Source organism: Ips typographus, linkage group LG4, assembly GCF_016097725.1.
Source record: "Ips typographus isolate SLU linkage group LG4, UJ_Ityp_2.0, whole genome shotgun sequence".
NCBI classification, from domain to species: domain Eukaryota; kingdom Metazoa; phylum Arthropoda; class Insecta; order Coleoptera; family Curculionidae; genus Ips; species Ips typographus.
Genome location: NC_138425.1, coordinates 11,939,881 through 11,965,334, shown reverse-complemented (window position 1 = coordinate 11,965,334; position 25,454 = coordinate 11,939,881). Strand labels below are relative to the sequence as shown.

At 35.4% G+C, this 25,454-nt stretch overlaps 2 protein-coding genes across 9 annotated transcripts; both read right to left on the bottom strand.

Moving 5' to 3' along the window:
* milt (trafficking kinesin-binding protein milt) lies at positions 1 to 24,475 on the bottom strand. Of its 8 annotated transcripts, none has more exons than XM_081978913.1 (16): positions 22,241 to 22,259; positions 20,814 to 21,037; positions 16,326 to 16,430; positions 12,624 to 12,728; positions 12,492 to 12,568; positions 12,184 to 12,433; positions 11,310 to 11,426; positions 9,827 to 9,957; positions 9,462 to 9,766; positions 9,225 to 9,407; positions 9,049 to 9,171; positions 8,646 to 8,990; positions 7,823 to 8,133; positions 7,498 to 7,763; positions 6,741 to 6,945; positions 1 to 1,108 (listed from the first exon to the last, which is right to left on the bottom strand). In XM_081978913.1, exons 2-16 carry the CDS (start codon positions 20,914 to 20,916, stop codon positions 861 to 863), a joined length of 2,874 nt encoding a protein of 957 aa, XP_081835039.1. In that variant the 5' UTR covers positions 20,917 to 21,037; positions 22,241 to 22,259; the 3' UTR covers positions 1 to 860. The 8 variants fall into 8 exon arrangements, with proteins under 8 accessions (XP_081835039.1, XP_081835040.1, XP_081835046.1 ...); XM_081978914.1 differs by lacking the exon at positions 22,241 to 22,259 and adding an exon at positions 21,755 to 21,889; XM_081978920.1 differs by lacking the exons at positions 20,814 to 21,037; positions 22,241 to 22,259 and adding an exon at positions 24,436 to 24,475.
* Positions 14,269 to 15,355, bottom strand: LOC145728580 (uncharacterized). The gene has a single exon (XM_081978926.1). It carries the CDS (start codon positions 15,231 to 15,233, stop codon positions 14,760 to 14,762), a length of 474 nt encoding a protein of 157 aa, XP_081835052.1. The 5' UTR covers positions 15,234 to 15,355; the 3' UTR covers positions 14,269 to 14,759.
* Positions 24,476 to 25,454: the final 979 nt, after the last annotated feature.

The window sequence follows — 25,454 nt, the reverse complement described above, 5'->3', positions numbered from 1 at the left end:
TTTTTAGTCACTTTTTGTTTTCTTTATTTAACAGAAGGCAACAAATCCTTTAAATAATAAAATAGTGTACATGGCTAAATCGATACTTATTGGATTCTATAATATAGTTTACGCTACAACAACATTAGGATCATTTAATAAATTAATCAAATCCAAAGGCTTACGCCGGTAAACACAAACCTTTGAACTTGTACGTGACTGTATCCAGCTTGAAATACTTTTTTTTAAAATACATTTTAACTATTATACAGATTCGTTCTTAACTCGACTAAGTATTTAACTTGAAATCTACACTCTAATAGTATTGAATTTAAATAAATACCAACGTTTGGCTTCTCACTGTATGTACAAACAAGCTTGTATATACACTTTAATCTAACAGCACCAACAACAAAATTAAGACCAACCACTTGGGGTTTCCTTTCTAGAATGCAAAAACAGCTAAAAAAAGATTCACGTTCAGGAGACTCTTAATTGTTTTACCTAAAATATTTAACAAAAAGAGTTAACAAATCACATTGTCTTAATATCAAAAATTACTTGAGCTATAATGACATGTTTTGCCTAAACTTGCGCGTTTTAGTGAGCGTTAAATATGCAACAGCTTTCTATACACCCTTTTATTCTTAAAAAATAGAAGGGCAAGAAGCGCTTTAATAAATTTAGAAGAAAAAGCTGTTGTGTTGTGTTCTAAGACTTTGGGTTACCCAACTCCTTTTCCATATCACAAACTTCCGAGTCCTAACCACTAAACAAATATCACAATACGTGTGATGTTGAGGCCAACTTTACACTTAACATACTTCAAAAACGACATGGCAACTAGAAAGTGTTCTGTTAACTACTAAACCTGAAACAGTCTACCAAAAACCGCCTTTTCGTCCGAATAACAGACTGCTAAGCGTGCCTAATGTGGTGGTTGGGTGCGCCTGTTCTTCAGGCTCCCGTTCTGGTGTTTTCCTGGAGGACACGGTCCCCAAGTCTGGTCTGGTTTGTCCTGAACCCGCTTGTCGACGTTGTTTGCGCGCGTTTAACTGCTCCAGTCTTCGGTTTAGGGCGCCGCTGCCCGGTTTTGCTGGTACACCAAGTTCTGATTTTGGTTTTGCCACTGAAATAGAGATTTAACGGATTTTAATTTTTACTAATCTAAAAGGGTCTGGTGCGATATAGGAGCCACCGTATTTTTGTTTTTTTTTATGAAACTGATGTCAGATTGTTTATTTAACTTAGTTCTACCCAAAAAAGAATGGATGAAGCTGTTTTTTGGAAAAGAATCGTAAAAAAAACGCTTTGAAAGTGGTCAGGTTAGGTTAGGAAAAATTCCTCCCCCTTACTAGTGGAAATGTGCAACTTTGCCAAACCAAATAAGGTTCAAGAAAACGATATAAAACGTTTAACATAAAGGGTTTAATCGTTAAATAGCTTAAAAATTAGTAAATTAAATAAGTATTTTTAAGTGAAATCAAAACTCAGAGTCGATCTCCACAAATATTTATTAAAAAGGTTGTTAATTGCCTAACATGTTTCGGGTGTATTCAGACACCCATCTTCAGAGGCTTAACTAGATCACTAGTCTGCTGACTGTCATTCTAAAAGGGGGGACAGTTGAACCCAAATGTACCAAGGTGGTTTTTTATTCTGCACGGGGGAAAAAAACCTTGATCAAAAACCCAGTTCTGGTACAGAGGTGACAGTTTTGATTAAGTTTTTTCCCCCTTAAAGAATAAAAAACGTAGCTAGTAACTTCACTTTTTGACATCAACACTGGGTTTTGATTAAGTTTTTTTCCCCTTCGAGAATAAAAAACGGAGCAACCTGTCACCTCTGTACCAGAACTGGGTTTTTGATCAAGGTTTTTTTCCCCCGTGCAGAATAAAAAACCACCTTGGTACATTTGGGTTCAACTGTCCCCCCTTTTAGAATGACAGTCAGCAGACTAGTGATCTAGTTAAGCCTCTGAAGATGGGTGTCTGAATACACCCGAAACATGTTAGGCAATTAACAACCTTTTTAATAAATATTTGTGGAGATCGACTCTGAGTTTTGATTTCACTTACACTCACTACTCCACTGTGTGCATATGGACTACTACTTTTCGATAAGTATTTTTAGTTTTTACATGCAAAGTGGCACTTTACTATCTATAATTACTGTTGACAATGCTAACCTTAGTGTACCGATTAATACAAGCGACAATATTTATTTTTTCTAAATGTATTCAAAAAGATGCGTGGCTAACCTAGTGCTAACCATAGTGGCCGATATGCACTACTAATTATTAAGATCTCAAAGAAAGAAAAAAATATGGAAACTTCCATTTTATGAAATTAAAAATCAATTTTTAGGATAACTTTACTAATTTTGAACAGAAAAGCAGTTCTGTTTGACCACGTTGCTAGGGTTGTTAGGCACCAAACAAAATGCTCAACAATCACGCTGGTGGTGCTGGTACCGATCAAAAACAAGTCATTTATGTTTAGTATGGAGAATGCCATAAGAAAGCAAATAACGTGAAAATATGAGTTTTTCCTGCGCGAAAGTGATTCATCCACCCTTATTTTGGTAAAAGTAAGTTAAGTAAACAATCTGAAGGCGAACTCCGTAACGATGTAGGAAATAGAAAACGCATAGAAATAGACAAGAAAGAAAATTTCTTTCTATTAACTGTTGGTACTCTCTAAGCTGTTTTCTATCACATTCGGCCGACACCGTCAACAGAAAACGGGAACTTATCGGTCCTAAAAACATTGACTAATTTCTAGTAATAAATCTAGGGCTTTTACTTGATTCGTCGTATTCAGGGTTAATGACAAGTATCAATGACAATAATTTGAATAATTCTACGTTTTTTACTTTCTTTTTCAGTAATTAATCATATATTTCAAAGTTTACATTCTAAAATAATCTGTTTTGTTGCCATTTTTGTTGTTGGTTTTATTTATTGTAGTTCTGTCTCTTCAGTTTCTTATTTTCTTGTAAGACCATTAATATTTCTCAGTTCCTTGTAAACATGCTACCAATTTTTATGCATTTTGTGAAGAAAGTAGGATGGAACTTTAGGATGTGTTGATGGAACCCATATAGCCATAACTCAACCATTCCATCATGAACAGCTTACACCTCAAAAACAATAACTAATAGATGCATTAACACTTTAACTAAAAACTCAAAAACAAAGAAAGGGGGGTGCAAACACAATCAATTGGTCCCCAACACAACCTTATTGACACAATGTTGACACTGACGGGCATAAAGGTTAAAAAACAAAACATTTGAATTTTAGAAGACGACGGAAAAGAAAGATTGACAAATACAAAATTTCATAGCCGCAAGAGAGATAAAATCATAGCAAGACCTCATTTGGTCTTTCTATTTTACACAACCCGAATAGCTACGTTGAGTGCCGATCTTCGCCAATTGAAACGTAGAGAGTACCATATATTACGATAGAGAAGGGTTTTCTATGATAGCAAAGAAATTTCCTTGCTATTCGTTAGAGAGTTCGCCTTCTGACTGATTTCATCAAAAAAGAATTAAAAATACGGTGGCACCTAAATCGCACCAGAACCCACTGGATGATATACAGAGTCGGCTAAACCCTCAAAGCAAATTCCCTAGACAACCAAACAAAAAACCCTGTCCGACAATCGACCACCTGTCAACGTCATTAAAACCGTGACACCTAATCAAAAGTTATACACAAAAAAACTCTCCGATGAAAATGTGGCCTGTATTATTGTACATGAGCAAAGAAGACAGCCTTAGATGTCTCAGACAAATCGAGCTGGAGGCCTATTCGCTTCTCGTATCTGCCCTTAGAGCGCAAGGGCCCCTCACTTCCGAAAAACGGCGCGTCCTAAGGGATGTCGGCAGATTGTTGGGTATTAACGTAGAACGACACAAAAGCGAGGTGAGAAGAGCTGTTAACGATGAAAAGCTCAACACCATCGCCTACCAACTTAACGGACCCAGTGTCAATTTTGAAGATTGGTGCCATGAGGGTCGCAGAATGTTGCCCTTACTGCAACGGATTTCTCCGCAGACTTTACACCCTATTTTGAGTGAAAATTTGGGTTTTAGCGAAGCTAGAAGGGTCAGTGCACCTATAGACGCGAAATTGGAGGACGACATTGATGATCAACCTGAAGGAGAGCTGGAGGTTGTTGAGCCACAACAGATCAGAAATAAGTTTGCCCGGCAAGAGTCCATGCTTGGAGACTGTCCAGAAAGATTGGAAAGACTTCAATCCAAAAAGTTTATCAACAAAAACCACCAAAAGATGATGTTGGTATCAAATTCGGACAACATGATGCACAAGACTATTTCAGTGCCAGTAACCAAAGTCACCAAGTTGAATTTAGAGAAATTCAAGATCGTTCCCAACAGTTTCACGTCAGGCTTGCAAGTTTCCAATCTAAACAAAAATTTTATCAGCACTAAAGGAGGAAAACGCATAATTCCCTTATCTCAACTCCAGATGCTAAACCACAAGCTCAGCTCCAAAGGGGGAATCAAAGTGTTGCCGATCAGCAGCAAAATCATCGGAAAGAACATCACTATGACTAGAATTAACAACCCAGGTGGCTTAAAAACGTCCAATTTGCAACCTTTTATGTCCAATTGCGAAGAAATCCCACCATTATCGAAGATTGAAATAATAAAGTCAAACAAAAACACACAAAATGAAGAAGATAATGAGCCTGAGGAACGTTGTGACAAATCCGTTGAAGATACTGGTAATAAAGAGAATGTTGAGGACAGTGGAGGAGATGAAAATCAAACAATAGACGAAGTAAGAAAAGATGAGCATGACGATTTGGCATCTTTAATGCAAATTGACTCGAGCGAGTTTATTGAACCGGAGATTCAAGGTGCCAACAAAACTATTAGTTGTAACACTTAAATTATTAAGCAATGTTAGAGTTTAGTTAATGTTTTGATATGATTATTAGTTCGAAATAAAATTTGGATTAAAAGTACCCTTTGCTGTGCATTGGAACCTTTCTGGGACAAAACAAAAATTTGACAAAATTGCACTTTTGCCCAAAAATGTCATTTTTTGTATTTTTGAAAGGTTGTAACTTTTGTATTTGAAGTCCTATCAATTTCGCTAAACCGCCATTAGAAATAAGATAAAAAAAAACACAAAACGAGCCAAAACTTGCCTCTCTAGCTCTTCATTTTAGCGAGATACTTAATATCAAAAAGTAGTTAAAAAATAACCCCCCACCGAGATATTGAAAATTACTAGAAAAAAGTACAATTTGATAAAATTGACATTACAAATTTTTTAGAGCTCCATGAGCAGGATTTTTTACTGTGATATGGAGCTAGTTCCGTATATCAAAATACTGCAAACTGTCAAATACCTCTCTATGAAACTATAAAAGTAATAAAAACATGCTCAAAAGCAATACAGTTCTAAATCATTTTAAGTAAGTTTTGCAGGTTTATGAGGTGAATTTTGCTGGTTCTGACTTATTCTAAAAATATTTTAAAAACTCAAGGATAAAATTCTGTTTGTTTTGAGATCAGCAAATCCATGTACAGTAGAGGTAACAATAGCATTTTAAGTGGACATTTAAGGAGATTTTTAGTGAAATTTGGCAACTTTTTTAAAACGCTTTTGGAAAAATTATATCGTTTAAGAGATGGCAACATTGCACTGAACGTTAAGATAGCTTAAAATAACTAAGCTAACAGAATAAGCATAGAAGAACAGAATAAGACCCTTAATTCACCCTTAAAACGCAAACTTCTATTATTAGTTGGCAACGCGGCTTAGAAATTGAAAGATAAATTATCATATAGTCAAGTTTTTACCCTTTGAGAATGACGTCAAGCAGGTGAAAAAACACGCATGTCTGGAATTAGATCACAAGTCTTAACCTACAAATGCTTTGAAAAATTAGTGCGTTCAGAAGTGACTGATGATCAAGTGCCTTGAAAATCACATGATCATGAGAGTTTCAGTTTAATCATCATTCATTCAGTGAATAGGTCTGCTTGCGCTCACTTAAAGATCTCTTCTACTACTAATAACATAATATATTATTAATGTTCATCGATTTTGTGCTGTGTTATTGTGCTTTGCACAATAAAGCGAAAATAGTAATTTGGCATACCAACATTACCAACTTCTTTGTTTTTCATAAAAGCGGTTATTTTGGTTTTACTGACCGACATTTTCTTAGAAATGTTGGTGAAATAGGAGTCGTCAGCTGGAATTCCAGCCTTTATCATTCGGCATAGGGTAGCAGTACTCACTTTTGAAGCCTGTGATGGCTCTATCATACACATTGGAATAATCAATTGGGATGACATCTGGAAACTGTTTCTTTTCGTACTCCAAAAAAAGCAGCACATTTAGAATTAGCATTTGGGTTTGCTCATTGTAGCGCATCATTTTTATACCTTTGATATTTGTTTATATCAAAGTGACAGTAAATGTCAACGTTTTTAATTTGACAAGATGACAAAATTAATAACGTGCCTTTTTTGCTAAAATTGTTTATTTCACATGTTTGATATGCGAGAAACAAAGATGTAAAAAGATGACGTCATTCTCAAAAGGTAAAATTCCAACTATATAACCTTAAAGAAAAATCATTGTCATATATGTATATACAGGAGGCAAAATTCCATGTGTAGAATAGATCCAAAAAGATCGTAAACAGACTATAGTTATTCTTCTAAATTGTGACTTTGAAGAAAAATCAAAAAAATTTGGCCTGACTTACCTGGGCTTGTATCTACTGGCGGCGCTCTCTTTGTACCAACAGTGGTAGTCAAATCCTCATTACTATGACTAGGAAGTAGACAGGTCAATTGTGTCATTGGACTAGAAAGAGCCGGTCTGGCGTACATTCCTCCCGAAATCGACAAAGCCCCCGGACCGGTCATTAAGTTGCTGATGCCGATTTTCTCGATTTTTCCCACCAGACTCTGAAACAAAACACAAATGTTTTTACCGCCATTTTGTACAAATAATAAAGTTGGCAAACCTGGTTCACAAAAAAAAAACGCGCGGTGGCTCAAAGTTCAATAATTGTTTTGCCTGTATTGAACGCTGTCGACCTTTAGAATTTATTAAATTATTTTTATTATGAGAGGTCGTGTTAAGTGGTTGCTATTTTCGTATAAATAAAACATTTGCTTTGAATAATTTAAATTTTATTGGTACTCATTACCGCAATTTTCGAGATAACTAAGTTTGATTTTGACTTAAAAACAAATCTACTTAAGCCTAACTGTAAGAAAAATGGTCCCAACCCCTAATACTTAATACTATTATTGCACCTTTTAACAACCCTAAAACCTAACAAAAAAATCAGTAGTTTTCGTCACTTTGTTTAAAACTAATTGAGCAATTCATAAAACAAAAGTGAGATTCGTATAATAAAGCAAAAACTAATTAAAACAAATCTCACAGAAACACTACACTTCAAACATAGACTCAAATATTGTAAGTTGAAGCAAAGGAAAACATTCAGTTACCTCCTGTTTTTCCTGGCGGGTGGATCGGCGCTTGGTCTTCGTGAAAGTAGTCTTTTTGCTGGCGCCCCCGCCCACTGTATCTCTAAGGAACTGAGGCACGGAACTGAGCAACAGCTGAGGCAAACTGAACGCTTCGTACGGCTCAGGAGAACCTGGTCTTGTGCTCATCGGACTGCCGTCCGGACTGTTGTGCGGTGTTGCCGTTGGCGTAAAACTATTGGCACCACTGGGAGTGTTAAGGGCTGACGGTGTCACAGCTTTAATGCCTGAAATTAAAAGAAAAACGTTTTGGAAATTGTTTTATAAGACGGTGTAGTTTTATTACCTCGCTCGTTAAGCATTTTAGCCAATCCCAATGTAGTCGAGAACGTGCTGCAGGAATTTCGTCTGCTCATACCAACAGGAGTTTGGGGCGGAGAGTTTTGAATGCTGCTGCAAACCGAAGTGATACGACTTCCTCGATTGCTTGGAGTCACGAATGTGCCGTCGTCTGGGTGCATAACGGTGCTGGTTGTGTACGTGAAAGTGTGCACCGATGAGTCGAACAGTTTGCCTGGATTGGAGTATTCCTCGTCTTCTTCCAGGTCACTTAGACCGTAAGATTCCAGACCCATTTCTTCCAACTCTTTACCACCCCTAGAAAATTAAATCTAGTTGAAAACCAAAGAAATACTGAAAGTACATCTGCTTCCAACTTTGTATTACATACAGGTAATGCCAGAATGTGTATGACAACCCAAAAATTGTGACATGGCAGCACAATACAATGACGTACAGCCTGATTATTATAACTTCAGTTGCACGTTTTCAAGGTGAAAATGGGCTGCGTTGTCAATGTTACAAAATAACAAATCGAAATCGAACAACATGATTTTACTTTCAAATGTGACATCGAATGTCAGAACCGTGTTTGTGATTTATTTGAAGCCAGTATTAGAGGGTTTGGCGTATCAGACAGCTACGTAGCAGTTGAAACGTTGTTTGTCCACAAGTGAACCGTTGAACAATGACCGCAGAAACGTAAAATAGGAGGATCACAAGAGACAAATTTTGACTAACAGTCGGTTATCGGAATAGCTCAGTAGCAGAATGTAACGGAATATAGAGCTAATTAACACAATGTAATACTGTAAAAAACAAACACTCACTTGATCTTAACGCCGGGTCTTTCCTCCAACAATCCACCGAAAGTAGGTTGAGCTAACTGAGACCAATGATGCAAAGTCTGCGACCCTTCCATAGGTTTAACTATTTGTAACTTTTCCGGCAACCTCCAACTGTTATTGTAATAGTTGCCGGATCCGGTGGACATCAAACTGTCCGGAGTTCGACAGCCGAAAGGCAAGAAATTGTCCCCTTCGTAGCCGCCGTACGCTGGACCGGCTTGAAGATTGGCTCTTCTGGCTAATACCGCGCCTGGAGTTAGTCTTTGGAGGGCGGCTTCTAATTCAGTCGCTCCCGGGACTCCAGGTACTCCCTTGCGTGGACCTCCACTAGAATTAAATCAAAGACTGTTCACTCATCTTAAATGTTATGAAAAAAACTACTTACGGATAGCCATCTTCAGAATCTGTAGTAGGCATGGAAGACTCACTGTCCGATTGACCCGTAGAATCCAAACTGGGATATCCCAGCGAACTACTACTGTAAATCGAGGAAGACGGTCTTCTGTACCTGAAACAGTTTAAAAATGAAGCACTATGTAGCAGAACAAAATGATGACTAACCTATTATAGCCGCTACCACTGCCTTGAGACATAATACTCATCCTCGGTCCCGCTCCACCAGGGACGCTACTACTGCTAACGTAACCACCCATGGACGAGTGTAAACTCCCCAAACTTTCGGCGCTACTGAGAGAGTTTTGTGAAGCGCACCGTACCGTATCAAACACCCTTTTATACTGCGGTCTGTACAAACCGAATTATAAACAAAATAACCCAGAAAAGTGGTGCAAAACTTACATGACGTCACTGGTGTTTGAAATCCCTGAGTCGATACTAAACTCTGAATGCATAGACATTTCGAGCTCGTTCTGTAAACTGTCAAACTGACCGGCACCAGTAGCTCCGAGCGCGGAAAACATGCTGATTCTAGCCCCTGGCATTTGTTTCTTTCTCAGCTTCCTAATCTGTTCCTGAGCATCTTGAAGAAGGGCTTGCACCTCGTAGTAACGCGCCTTGAATTCGGACAGTTCGACAGCCAAACTGCCTTGGTTCTCTTTGGTGATTTGCAGTAAACCGTTGGCTTCTTCATTTTCCAGAAGAAGCTGCATGACATGTGGGGTTAGAAGAAATACAAGGTTGATAAATTGGATGTAAAGACTAACCTTGCGCAATTTGTCTTCAGTGTCTTGAAGTTGGGCTTGTAACGCCAGGATTTGTTCGTGTTGTACGCGGTTTTCTTCCTTGACACGGTCCAGTTCATCTTCCAGATATCCCATACTGGAATTGGCGCAAGCTGGACGAAAATTAAAACGTGTTAGGTACTGCTTATGTCACTGTACAACATGTATAAGGTGGCCAACAGCGAAAGATGACCATTATTTATCTTAAAAATCTGTGTAATGTAGCAAACAAGTAATTTTTCAACATCCTGAAGGAATTGCATGAAATATTACCTCCTTTTTCATCAAATACAAGAAAAACAATTGAAAAATGGGTAAATTAAAGCAATACCTACACTAACCAAAAATAGGATCCAAAAGTACCACTTGTTGACTATGTCTTGAAAATAAGGATTTTTTTTTCAAGAAAATAAAGAAAATTTATTTATTTAATTTATAGAAAAGGTATATTTTTGTAGGGATGTCAAGTGTTTACCATTATAGTTAGTTTTAGTAGGATTGTATGTAGTTATTAAGAAAATTAACAGTATTACTTGATGAACTTCAAAGGAGGTGAAAAAGGTGGTACGTGGAGGTAGAAGGTGGGAAAAAAGGTTTTTTTTGTTATTGGTTGTTGACGGTCAAGAGAGACTTTTAATGAGAGCTGAAAAGTCAGTTTTCTAAAAAAAATTCGAGCAAAAATCAGACTATTGAAGATCAGGGGATCTTAGAAAGCTGTTTCCTTCCGGAACGGAAGTTACTGAGTGTAATACGGAATGCTACCAGCAATTTTACCGTCTAGTCCACGTTATGACATGGAGCAGATTGTGATAGAGAACCTATTCCAGAAGTGGTTAAATCGATAATCGAGGAGGCCTCCCGGCTGTTACCGAGATACAGCCTTTGCAGTTAAAAATCCACCTCAACGGAAAAGAAGAAGATTGGTCAACTGACGGTTTATTTTGGACAATTTGGACTCTTTGACGAAGAGTATTAGTTGTAAGTAGTTTGTAATTATTTGTATTAAAGACATTTGTAGTTTCAATGATATATTTAGAAGCAGGATTTTTAGGTAGAAAGTAAGTTAGATAGGTTTAGTTATTTACCTTAAAAATAACTTGGCATCCCTATTATAGAATTTTTATTCAAGCTTATTTATTTAAATTTTCTTTATTTACTAGATCATTAGAATGAATGGTCAGGGTGAATCTGATTCCAGTTATGATGATATTATCATGCAACTAGGAGGTGAGGGAGATTTGAGTAAATCTCATCTTCAGGATGGTAATAATCATGACAACTATTAAAGAATATTCAACTCATACATAAAGCTTGTGCAATAACTCTTTAAATTTTGGGTTAAACAACTGATTGCAGCTCAACATTCCACACTGGATTTAATTAATTCTAAATATATAATATCTCTCACTCACTCCAAATTTGGTTTTATAACTTCAAACACGTGACATAATAAAAAATTACGTACTTAATTGTCCGGTTAAATCTTTGAGCAGTCTTTGTTCTTGAGCTTCGATGTCGTCGGCCGTGGAGGCAAGTCGGCAATACTCCGACTTCAAAACTATGTTTTCATCCCGAAGAGATGCTGCGAAACAAAACCAAAACGATCCAGGTCATTAAACTGCATTAAAAATCGCCTAGCGGTCTAGATCACTCAAACTTCAAACTACTTTGCAGTAAAAAGTAATAATAGCTGCGTGTTACGCAACCGCCGGAAAAATACTAGCAACTTTACATGTTAAATTTGGTTTAAAACTAAGACCGCAGGAGATAAGCGGTTTCAACTGGTAACCTGCGTTCAATTTGAGATTCGATGGTAATTGGTGCATGCAGTGTAAACAATCGAACTGATAAGCATTCCATTTTAAGGTTTTAACCGTAGTTAAGGCTAGAAACCACCTGAGGGCAGTGTTTGTTAATAGTGTAGGTGTAATGAGGGTGAGAGAAGTGGTGAACTGAAAAATACAGATTACGAAATAAAATGCGTTTAAGCTGACTGGCTAGAAGTTGAGTAACTAGATCGAGAGTGGGATTAAATTAATGACCTTTACCCTGATTAAACTTTCTCTATCCACTTTTCAACACTTTATTAAACTACAATAATTATAAAAATGCGTTAAACTCTATGGTAGTAAATGTTAAAGGAAGAATTATCACAATCCGAGACAGTCCACGTTTAGAAAACACGGAATTTAACCTCAATGGCATAAACATTGGCACACTCAAGTATTCGGTTAAGTGCACCTCGATGGAACCCAAAACTTAAAATAGGCGTATGCGTAATCTTTGAGTGATCTAGTTAATGCAAACTGCACAATCGGTATTAATAGATTCAAACTCACCGATTCGTTTTTGCATAAGATCGAGATTAATGCGGCCCGATGAGCCCGTGTCCAATATGGATTCGTCCATGTCGTTGGTGAGGATTTGGATAAGTTCGGTCTTCTTGTGGACTTCATGGCTAAGTTGGGTAATTTTTTCGTAAGCGGCTTTCAAATCTGTTTCCAAGGATGCGACCGTGTTTTCTAACTTATTATTGTGCTGTAACAGTTCTTTTCCGATTCTTGCGGTCAATTCCAAATCCTTTTCTTTCTGTAGTCATCATGGAGGCATTAAATTGAAGACCTTAATAAGAATTCTAGATAAATACCTCTTCTAGAAGCCTGGTTACTGCTTCTATGTCATCGTAGGTTTTTGTCATTTGGCTCACGCGGTCACTACATAGAACTGTTTTAAACAAGATGTTAGGTTGAAATATACAACAAAATACGGCAATACATACGAAAATAGTTTAAAGTCTCCCGGATTTGGTCCGGTGATAGTTTAAGATCAGCCTCGTCAACCTGAAGTGCTGGAGAAGGTATAAACCAATCCTGGTTCTCGTATCCTGGAAGAAAAAAAAAATGTAGTCACAGGAAAAACCTTAAACGATAACAACACGACTTATTTATAATCTTTATCTTAATCATTAGGAAGGATTAGTTAAAGGATACATTGATGGATATTATGTATGTTTTGCCCGGACAGTTTTAAAGCAATACCTAGAACTTTATCCATTAAACCTAAACACTGAATCCACAAAAGACCAAATCCGACAATATCTCTCCATATTCGCGTAACCGTACAGAGGATCGTAGTTCAAACATCATGTGCAATTACGCACGGAACCACGTAAACGATGAACATAGACTAAAATTACTGCTGCTTTACCTGCCCAACTATAATTGCAAGATTATAGGAAACCTTGACAATATTTTGTCCGATACTCTACCGCAAAATTGCTAAAAAGCTGTGGCAATGGGCGCTGTACGATTGCAGGGAAACGAAGATTTTCACGGTTCACGAGGCCAACAAAATTATTTTTTTAGGTTTTTGTCAAGGTAATTACCCCGGGAAACCAAATCCATACGTTGCAAATCGGTCAATGAGTGTTAGAGTTGAAGAGATATCAAAGATCTGGACAATCAGATGATTTACGCTGATATTAATTTACTACAACTTGATTAGCTTACCCTGTATTGAAAATAGTGGTGTCTATTTTTTTAAGGAACATTCAATATCCTGTTTTACAGTGTCAATTCCAATTCGACCGGTATACAGGGTTATTAACGTTATTCGTCACGCAACGTCATGGATAATTTAACTTTATTCAGTTTTAGATTTAGTCAGTCATTTTGAAAATGTGCATTAGTTACTATAATTTGTTCATAGTTCTAATTGCTACTAAATGTTCTAAGCCTCATGTTGGTTAATAAATGTCGTAATAACTACAAGGAGGATGATCAAAATTATTGTAAACATACAGAACCAAAACCATCACCTCTTTTTTTGAGAGTTGGAAAAAGAGAGCAAAACATTTTGAAAGATTTTTACATGAATATAACGTTTACCAACTGTACCAGTTGTCCAGGTATTAAGCAAATTCTCCATAGACTTGGAGTAACGTCGTTTCTTCACCATTTCCAAACACTATAAGGTAGCAAATAACTGCAACACACCGCTAATTCTAATACACTAAGATCAGCCAGATATTTTCACCGGTATTTATCTGTTTGGCACACAACATAATGTTATCTTTAGAGGTAATAATTTGTTTATTAAATAGCAACAAAGCTGAAAATCACGTATACATATGGCGTTTCCGCATAACGATTTTGTTGGCAAAATTTATCTGATTAACTACTGAACCCTCAATTTGAGGAGAGTTCACTTAAGCTGAAAATATTCAATTTGACCTTCGCCATTAATAACATTTTTTGAGTATATTTATGTGTGTTATCTTAACTGTAGAAATGCGATTAATTATCGTTTATCTGTAAGTTTGATCCATTGTAAGAAAAAAATTATCAGGTCATCATCAAGTGCTAGTTGTCGTTATGCAAGGTTTTTTAATGCGCATTAATTTTTTCAAAGAAAATCACCCAAAGTATTATAACAATAATACTTTAATTGTATAATATAAATTGTATACCTATAGCAATAAATAAGAAAATATAAGGAGACTTAAAAAAACTTATAGTTATAAATGTATTTGCCGCAACTAGAACTGACACTAACAATACAATCCTGATTAAACGACTAATTAATATTGTAATGTTTCCATGACATCACATGTAAAAGAACTATTACCGACTTATTTTCATTTACCTTGTGGTAATGTAAAAATAACCGGAGCTTGAATAGTCGACAACTCAAGACTGAATCTCATTAAAACTATAACATTTGAAAACAGTAAATTAACATGGACAAGTACAATAAACATTTAAGATTTGGTTGTTGTTTTACAACCAAGCTCTTAAGAAACACGTTATTTACCGCTATTACTTATTTCTATTAAATAAAAATAGTAAGTGAAGGCGAAGAAACTTAAACATTACCTACATTAATCGAACAAAAGTCTGAAAAAATCAGTCCCACATTACATAGCGACCTTAACCAAAATGATAAGATTTAAGATAATACAGAATACTGCAAAAAACAGCACGTACATACTTTTCGAATATGCGGACATATCGAAGAATTCTTTGTATTCCTCCCTTGCAACACGTACCCTGTGCTTGGAACTGGCCAAATGGATGTTCAACTGGATCTCGCTGTTGGCGGTCACGTCACAAATGTCACAATGAAAGATTTTTCCACGTCGTTCCGCTCTCGATTTGTGTTTTCTCCCTTCCAGGTGTCGTTGGAGAATTTTTCCGCTGGTCACTCTGATATTGCAAATGTCGCAAAAAAGTGCCCCATCGCTCGTGTTGCTTATGGTACTGATTTGAGTGTTAAACGTGGTCAGCTGGGTCGTTCCTAGGGCCACATCTTTTTTTAGGTCCTCCGGTTCTTGTTCCGGCAAGTTCGAGGACTCGATAACGTCCTGGATTCCGCTGTGAACTGCGTTCATGGTTTGAAAGAGTCCTGTTGGTCTAATTCACAGAAGGAATCGAAAATTGCACTAATTCAGACCGACTGCCGGAAAATATCTGTGATAGTCAAGCTCGAATGCGTGCGAAAGAACGTGAGTTATTTGCCTGAACGACAAAAAAAAAAGTGTTTTGTTGAGATACCAGGTTCGGTTAAAAATAACGGAACCCAATGAATAGTGAACGAAATCAGTAAAGTATTAACGTTAAGTTTGATCGATCTCACTAGTAAATCTACATAATTTAATCTAAACATATCACTATAAATTTTTAAAATGTGAAAAAATTTGGCTAAATTTGCCACGTGATCCTAAAACGTAAAGTTTGTGATTGGTGAAAAAAAGCAGCAAGCTGAAAGCTGCTTTTTTGACCAATCACAAACTAAAACAGCAAAAAAACATCTTCAATTACGTTCAAAAGAAGAGTTTAACGATGTCCATATTATAAAAACTGGGGTCTAAATATACAACAATTCAGAACTCGTGGGCTAAATGTTTCTCTTTGTAGTTTCTTTTTTGGGAAATTTTTCCCTAAACTTAGCTAATGTTAGTAACAAAATACGATTCAAAAATAATCTAAAACGTCAAAGTGACATGAGAAAATTTAACACATATCACTGATTCAATGTCTATACTTGAAGAGTATTGGGTCAAACATTTTTTCAGTTTCTGCGTTCAGGTTAGGTTAGGTTAGGTTAGTTTTCATTTCCTGAATCCTCAATACTTGTTCTAAATTCGACGAATGTTATTAAAGATACTAGATTACATTTCTTTTTTAAATATGAGTTTTTGAGAGTCACAAACCATATGTACGAATTTATGTGTGTAATTAATAGGCGTAGTGATTATTAATTTCAAAATTAAGAACATTTCACTAACTTTTCAAACTCGAACCATTAGAGACCAAATTGCCTAATTATGATAATTAAAATTTTTTTAACAAGCGGAGCTCTTAATATAAACAAACAACTTTTGGGGTGTGGTTTTGTTCATTCAAAACATTAATTTCAATTGATCAGTGGGTTTTGAAATATTACTGCTTTGCAGACTATAAAACATAAAAACTAAACTTACCTCCAAATTTGGTTAGAGTGTCAGCCCTAAGCTTGTACCGAGGAATTTGTTCCTCCAAGAGGCTGATTATCTCGACTTCAGGGAGCGATTCGCCGCTGCACAACTCTGAAACAAGACAATTTCAATTAAAATGCGTCTTATAGAAATTTGTGGTTCACGCAATGAAAGAAATAAGTACAATAAACAAACAATCGACCCGATATGTTGGGAAAAAATGGTGAAACTGTAAAAAAATTATGGCGGAACCGTCATTTTAAAAACAATGCACGGTTCGATTTTAATCAATGAATTTCCTAATATCCCTCCTTAGAAAGTTATAACAAGATTAATTTATGCGTTATTCATCTGAAAAGAATGGAAGTTCTATTATTGCAATTTGTCGGATTACGGTAATAAGGCAGATTACTTGAACTGGTATTCATAACATTTTTATTTCAATTGTAAGGTAATGATAATTGTCTAGAACGAAAAGAGATGTGCAACATCGTTATCAATGATTTGGTCATGTAAATCTTGAATGGTTTAGTGCCACGGTCAGTTGGCTAGTAATAAGCGGAAGACTAAAAATAAAAAAATCAATTATACATTTGGCCTAACAATAAATCAGTTCAAAGTCTGTTTTAAAAATAACAACAGCTCTACCAAGAAGTTTTGGATCTGAATAGAATCCAAATCCAAGCAGTTTCACGATATTTAAATCAGAAAAGTAGTTCTATGCAAAACTACTAATTACGTTAATCCTCTTATTGTTAACTTTACACTAAAAACCTTACTGTTTCTCTTCTCACATTTTTTTCTACCGTGAGACTTTCACATGAAAATTGAGGATCACAATTAGAGAATTATCAGTTTTGAAAGCCGCAGCATAATGACTTTTTTGCTTGACTTCGTTCATTAGGTTCCACTCTGAATAATTAGGCTAATTATTAAACCAATGTGTTTTAAGTTCAAAATGGACAAAGTAAGTCAAGAATAAAGATTTTTGTAAATACCAAGAAAAATGTTCTATAAGTACTTAATTTAATTAGGATGAATATTAGAATATCTGTGTAGTTAATGTACTTACAAGTGGTGTTTCAATAAGAAGTTAATAAGATTTAGTCGGCTTTGCTGAGAGTTGTGGGATTCGACTATCTTTACACATACAAATATGAAAAATTTTCAGGTATTAAGGAGCAATGTGACCAACTGTCAAAAATACATCTGTGCTGTCCCCATGTGCAGCATTTGCGTATATCGCAAGCACTGTTCGTGGATTGCGATTGGTCAAGACAAAGCAGCAAGCTGAAAGATTCTTCTTGTTAAAAATAAGAATTTCATCTGTCTCTTTCTTTATCTTCCATATGTGTCATTATTAATACTATTTCTCTCTATTGTTTGGTACTTGAAATGGCGGCTTATTATCATGATGATTATTGAACTGGTGACAGGTTATGTTTCATAGCACAATTTTCTCAAAATGCAAGTAAACCCCAATTGACACTTACTCAAAAATTGATATTTAGGTAATGGTTGAAATGAAAAATGACTTACCCCGCCCTCTGTCTACATATTCGCAGTATTAAAATATTAACACTGAACGCAAAATCTAATTACTAAATCTATACTTATTAATCTTATCAAGGTAATATTTGTTATCTACGAAACAATGCAATAAATCAGCAAAAACACACGTATTACGTTACAAATACTTAAATAAAGCATTGTTAGAGTTAAAAATGATTTTTACAGGTAAAACTCAAGCATTACATACCACCCACAATCTTAGGGGAAAAGTGCAGCTTCAATAAACCCACACAATAATAATGGTGTAACATAAAGTGGTAACAAGCAAAACTTCCTGCTACCGAAGCTATGATTAGCAAAAGTGAAAAATAAACGGTTAAAATTAGATTTTGCTTTACATTTTTGAGTCCGCTTTTCATTCCAATGTCAGGATCTCTGTGTATAACTAGGTTAGCACAAAAAAATGATTTAATCTTGGTAACAACCAAAAAAAGCCACTTTATTATTTCAACACCAACACAACTGATAGTCCATTAACATAAAATCTAGTTCTTGACCGATTTACTAAGGATTCCCATCCTCAAAACCTCATCCGGTCATTAGCACCGGCACAAGTCACTGAATACGGGCAAAATCTGATTTAAAAACGAAGAAACCATTTAGCTACCGGTAGACTTGTAAAGGCGATAATTAGATAAATCGAAAGAACGCTAATGGATTAAACATAAGAAAATGTATGGTCACGAGCACATAACGAAGGTGAATATAGTGTCGCTTTGTTATATGGTAAAATGTGGTAAATTCGAGCGCCACCTGTTCAATTCTAGGTACATGGAAAACTGGTTCTGGTGGTATTGGTGTAAGCTACTTAATAGAAAAAAAAACAGATCTGACAGTTCGGATTAATTGGATTTCCCAAACACATATTTTAAATTAAAATTAGTTACATAAACATCAAATAGATTTGGTCAGTGAAATCGCCTTTCTAGTGATGGTCACGTATGCACTGTAAAAAAAAATTAATCAAGCAGTTGATATGATACGTTTAAATAACAATAGTAAATAATCCATATTTTGCAATAATTAGCAGTAGTTCTCAAATTCCTTTGAAAACAGCTAGTTTAGTCATAAAAAACTAGAGACTAACATAAAAGTGCTAAAAGAACTTAACTCCAATCTAAAATTGTAATTTATAGCTTTCAACTTTTAGTTTCTTTAGAGTCACACGTTTTGACCACATTCCGGAATACAATCATCAAAAACTTCATGTTTATGGTTAGTGCTTTCTCCATTTATTTCTGTGACTACTACAAGCTTTTGTGACAGGTATGTCATGTTTACTTTACCATTTATAAAACGTGATTGATACTAAACTTGTTTATGGAGAGAAAGAGACAGGTACTAAAGTCAATTCAAGCGTTACTTGACCACATTTTCCAGATGCCTCTGTGTTAATCTTTTTGCTCATACAACCAAAATTATCTTAAAACTGAAAACACACTAAATTTAGTTTCCATTCAAGGTTTAGGTTCCGGAGCCGCATTAAGTATTTTTTATTGAACAAAAACATTTACAAAAACTAAAATACAATTTTAGCAGAGTTAAATTTGCCAAAGTCGTTAATCAAATACGTTGTAAACGCCAACATTTTTAATGTTTGCCCCTAGTAAACATTTCCAATTTTACATCATGTCATTTGACTTACAAACACTAGGTAAAGACAAATCTCTAAAAAAAGCTTAGGGTTATCACTCTAGTGTCAATAAACAAAGTGACAATTTGTGTGGACGTAAAACAAAAACTTACATAAGAAATTGGCTCAGGTGCGAACCCAAACGCAAACTGGCAGTTAACCAGAGAGTGGAAGATTAAATTTAACGATTGACATCATGCTTAACTTTTAATTGCCGCGGTTTAACCGCAATTTGACTATTAACCAAGAAATCAGTTTCCTCGTTACGAATCGGTAAAGTGCGCTAAAAACGTATGGACGTTACTGTCCATTCAAAGGCGACTTGGCTACTTTACAATAGAAAATTATAATCCAATAATGCCAAGTTAGTTTCATTGAAAAATAACTGGATTTTGTAACGGTCGTTCAACCGTTTCAAGTTTGAAACAACTATAACAAGAGTAGATTATTGTGCTATTATAGACTGCAAATTAATATTTATCTACGTTAATTAAGGTTTTCCGATAATATCAATATTTAACCGTGAAGATAAAAAAGTTTGCACCAGTTACCAATTGATGTCACAGACCTAAATAAAATTACTTCTTTCCAGTTGAAGTAGGTAAATGTATTCAAATTTATATATTCCAACACAGGTAGTTAAAAGAAATGAAGGTTTAGTTGAAAGTGTGGCCGTTCCCAGCAAAGTAAATGCCAAAATCATGATAGTGCAAATCAGTGAAGGTTTCATCAAAAACAAAATGAACTGTGAACGTATTTACAATAAAAACACCTACCAGACAATTATGGCACTAACAAAATCCAATAATACACTTTCGTTAGCGCAACAACAGGTGAACGAGCACTGTTTGTTTACTTGGTTGACGTTCAACCAAGACTCAGCGCGAAGAAATGGAACTCATAACATTTACCGGGCAAGGTGGAAGGAACAGGCAATCGAATACCGATGTCAGTCTAATACAGAAGAAAAGTTGCTTTTAGGGTCATCTGTAAGTTAGTCAATAGGCACGTAGGTCGGTGATTAATCACCTCAGTCTCTGGGAGCACCCAGTGTAACAGTTCCTACATCGGAGCAATTACGGCAACCGAATTGTTTATGTGATAGCAATGAACTTGGAGAGTCATAAATTGAATTCTTCACATTCCAATTATCAAAGAAGTGAGTAACTGGTAGTAGATAAACCGGTATTACGTCGGATGCATGCAGAGGGTCATCTTTGGAGCTATATTACAAATAAGTGGGACATTACATGCTAAACACTTAAAGCCAAAAACAACAAATAAATTACCATTATTCCAGTTTGTGAGCACTTCTCCTTGTCTCTGCCAGTCTCGGATATTAACCGACTTTCCCGCCCTTACTCTAGGCCTGCCCGTAAACTGACGTTGCATACTGATGGTACACTAAACCAGGTTCAACACTAACAGTCATTTTACTAAATCATCACTTGACGTTAAGACGCACTCAAAAAAGTCTTTCATTAAAGGATTTTACTCTTACTTATTAATAAACCTAAAGTGAATTTTGATGGTTGGACAATTACTTGAAATTGGTATATTTTTTAAAGCAGTTTAAAATGCTTATAACATTTGAAGAAAATTTCTCCACATACACTCTGATCATTGAAATTAACTTGATCTGATCAGTGTTAAAGCCAAGAAATATACGATTTTCCTTTGAACCAATTCTGACCAGTGAAATGTGTGTGTGTGTAAAAGAACTCAAAACCAGAAATGGCGGGCGTAATCTTTGTCTTTCCGCCCTTAAGTCGTAAATAACTATTACTTTACACTTCTGAAAAAGTAATCAAATAACAACGTTCACCAATCTATCAACACACTCAAATTTCTTCCTATACATTTTTAGCTTGTTAAGTACTTAAAACTGTGATTTGAAGGTTGAACTGTGTGTGGGTTGCATTTTTTTTAAATGTAGAATTTACATACGGATAAACCGCAATTACCCGAGACTTGGTTATATAACATGTTGAACAGAAATTGAAACTGAAAAAACTGGTTGTCTCATCTTCCCATACAATTAAAAGTTTAAGAAGAACTGTGCCTTATAAGAGTTTAAAACCAACTTTTTTGCTTAGTTTCAACAAAGTTGCAACTTATTAAACGCATTAAGAAATCCTAAAATCACAATTTTCTAGCAAAACCCCAAAGTGAATGAACACTGAATAAGTAGTTTAAAGCATAAAAACCATAATCACTAATCGCATCTTACCAAGTCAAAACTTAATAATACAAAATCAAAATATTATAAAAACACTGAAAAATCAAGATTGGTGCCTAAAAAAGCTATTGACCAGGCAAATCTCTTCGCGACTATCGACAAAAACATAAATCGGCCGAAACGGTACTGACTGCGAGATAGAAAAGTGTGAAGTCGGACATTTATTCTGGACCAATGCCAAATATCCGTTGATATACATTGGAACACATAAGACCTCTAAGGACGGAACATATGTAGGCGTAGGTTACTTTACAGTGTTGACGCCCCATCCACCAAGAATTACAAGTCACATGAACCAACAGTTTGCTAACTATAGTTTGAAAGTTTAAAAATCTTGAACAAACTTATGTAAGCCAGGAAATTGTTAACAATGGCGCATTCGCCTGGGTATAATAAATATTCTATGCAAATTAAGACTTCAATGAGTAATCATTCACACAAGCTAAGAACCGAAAACCCTGACTGGACTTAAAATACCTTCAAACTGGTTCAAAAGAAAGTGGTTAGGTTTGTTGACACCCTTTAATCAAAACAATCTTCCGGACTAACACTCACTTATTACACAACACCCTGGCCATGAACCAACTCATTGTTCTAACCTGAAAAGCACTACTGATCTTTTTTTTAACTGTATACGATGAGTTACGCGCTTTCTAAATAAACTGATAATTAAAATAAAACAGGCCGCGAATTAAATTCGCTAACGATCGACTTGAATTTTAAGTAGTTTAAAATCGTATAAGGGGAAAGATATGGCTAATTTCGTTACAAAAATATGGTTGTCTACGTATGCATATATCCAGTCAAGCGACAGGTTTTGCTCCGACTCGAGATAATCAAAATTACTATGCGAATAATTGAAATAAAAGCATATAGATAACGAGCAACAATGTTAGCCTACCTATTAACATGGAAAAATTTGGTAATTAGCCAGAAAAAGTGGGATAAGTTATTAACCCTAATCAAAATACGATGAGACGTCGCGACCTCGATGATCAGTGATATTTATTGCAGATCAGCGGCAAAAAAAACTGTATATTTTTATACCATATTCCAATCTATTTAAAACGATGACTGCGTAATAGACTAACTAAACACTAGATTAGAATTGGAGAGCTTAATATTTCCGTGGAAATTAATAGGGCATTTAACTGAGAGGCTTAACGTTCCAGCCTCCTTAACATCCGGTATGGTTTGTGTGTACATGAAACCAGACTCCCGAAAGAATGTCCCCGGTTTTATTTGTTCCTGGAATGTATATTTAGATTTTCAGGTTCTTGAACGTCTCCTCGTATATTATGACAAAGACACTTAAAAGGAGACTAGGGTTTTAAATTCCAAAAGGTTTTAGTTAGCAAATCCCGCAAATGTTATAAACGAAGCTTCGCATTCACCATGTTGTCATATTGAACAGTATGAATATCAGTACAGTTATTTAATTTAAATCAAAAAGAGTGGAAAAAAGTATCTATAAAATGGGTCCATGAACAAAGACTTCTCTATAGTAAGTATGTCAAGAGTATTCCTGTGAAAAAGTCGTTGTTATTATGGTAAGAAAGTATTTCTTACTCTACTAACCAAATTCTGTTTTAAAAAATTGTTAAATGACAGAAACAGAGTACATGAAGAAGTGAAGCTAAATAACCTTAATCTACAGCACTGAGAGTTACTAAGCTTCAATCAAAGTTAATTAAGTGAATTAAATTGAATCAAACCGAGATCAAATGTTTTGGTAATTCAATTTGCTTGCTTCATTTATTATTAATAATTGATTGACCAAAATTTTTTTACAACCAATTTATTTCGGCACTCGCTTATTTTCAGTTCTCATCTGTCAACTGTAGACAATACAAATAAATAACAAAATTACATAAACAGTGTGGTACGTACTTGTATAATTAGTCCGTATACCCACAATAAACACTTTGTAGAGCATAGTATGGAAAACTGCAAACCATTTTAATACCGTCACGTTTATGAAAGACTGATGTGATGGGTACATTGCGAAAAACTAGGTTAGCCCTACCCCAAAGGACAAAACATTTAAGTCACGTCCGGATCGATATATTTCCCTAAAATAGCATAGGGAAATATAAACTTAGTCGATCGATAATAAAAAGAAATACTAATGGTGACGTCAAAAAATTCATTGAAATTTTTAATGAATGTCGTTGAAATTTGTTTTTTTGCTACTTAATTAGATGATAAATGTATTCAACCTAAAACCTGTCAATTTATCAGTCTTGTTAGTTAATAGATTCAGTAACATAAAGTCCATAGGCTAATATTTAGTAGCATATTATAATGTACCTAAATGAAATTTTGCCAGGAAAATTAATGGTAAGCTAGATTAGATAAAAAAAGCGTGACGCAAGCAGGCCAAATGCTCTGGATTCTCCGTACATGATGTGACGGATCACACGTATGGAGAATTATACATAAAATTGCAAAAATTAGACACAAAATCAGTTACTCCCACTTCTAGTCACCTTGGATAATCAAAATCTCAATACTAGACATACAGTGAATATGAATTAGTTTTAGTTAGGCAAATAGGTCCTCCTCATAAAAGTCTTAAAAGGGGCTTGTAACTGTTACCCAACGGAGTGCAATGTCAACATTTGCAGTATTAAAAATTCCATTTTTTTACGATTTTAAAAATCAAGACTTACCTGTCAGCGTTCCTTGATCAACCTTGTTGGTTGAGCTGGGTGTATTAGCAGCGCACTGGGCGCCACTTGTACCCTGGGCTGCCAGCTTGGATTCTAACACAGATCACTGTACCTGAAAAAATCCAAGAACAAATAAGAACAAGCATTTTATGGATATAAAGTATAAAAAGTAAGTATGATGCATACAAAATGTAGGTCTGGTTTCAAAAACGACTTACTTTTCATATTCTGACAACAACATAATAATGAGTTTAATGAACTTTGTAATGCAATTTTTGCAGAAACAACTTCTTCCAAGCTTTATTGTTACTTACTAGTGATACAAATTTACCAACATAACACACAATACGACTATTGTCTAGGCTTTATCATCCTAACTAAGACTTTCAAACTAATCAAAGTGCTTAATCATCTTGAGTCAAATGCATGTGTGTTTTCCCAGTTTCAGTCATCAAACACAAATGTTTATATAGGCTCAGAGTAGTCATTTCTGAAGTGAAACAAAGTTGACAATGTTACTAAAATAACTTACTGGAAATAATAAAAACTCTCAAGTTCAAACACAATCACAACAGCATCCTCATGACGTAGTATAAAAACAAATAACCATCACTACTAAACGAGTAGACGCGTGTAGATCAAATACGGTACTTCTAAAGGGATTCCTCCTAAACAACCTTCAGAGGCCAAAAATTCATGATAATACCCTCCACATTTTGTCAGAATTGTAATCAATAGATTAGTTAGATAAAGTGCGAACGTCGACTTATAAAATCTTGTGATGGGGACTCTATTTCCGCTTACATACTCCACTAATATCATGAAATGATGCTTAATATGTCTTTTAAAATACCGTAAAGCATCTTCACTTAGTTCAGTACTGAAGACAGAATTTCAAGTAACTAACTACAATGTTCCAACTCTCTAACTGTTGTATAACTTAAACGCAACAAAAGGCATTATTTACATGATGTTCTAACCTGATGTAAGAAAATGCAATTTACTTTGCAACAATAGTA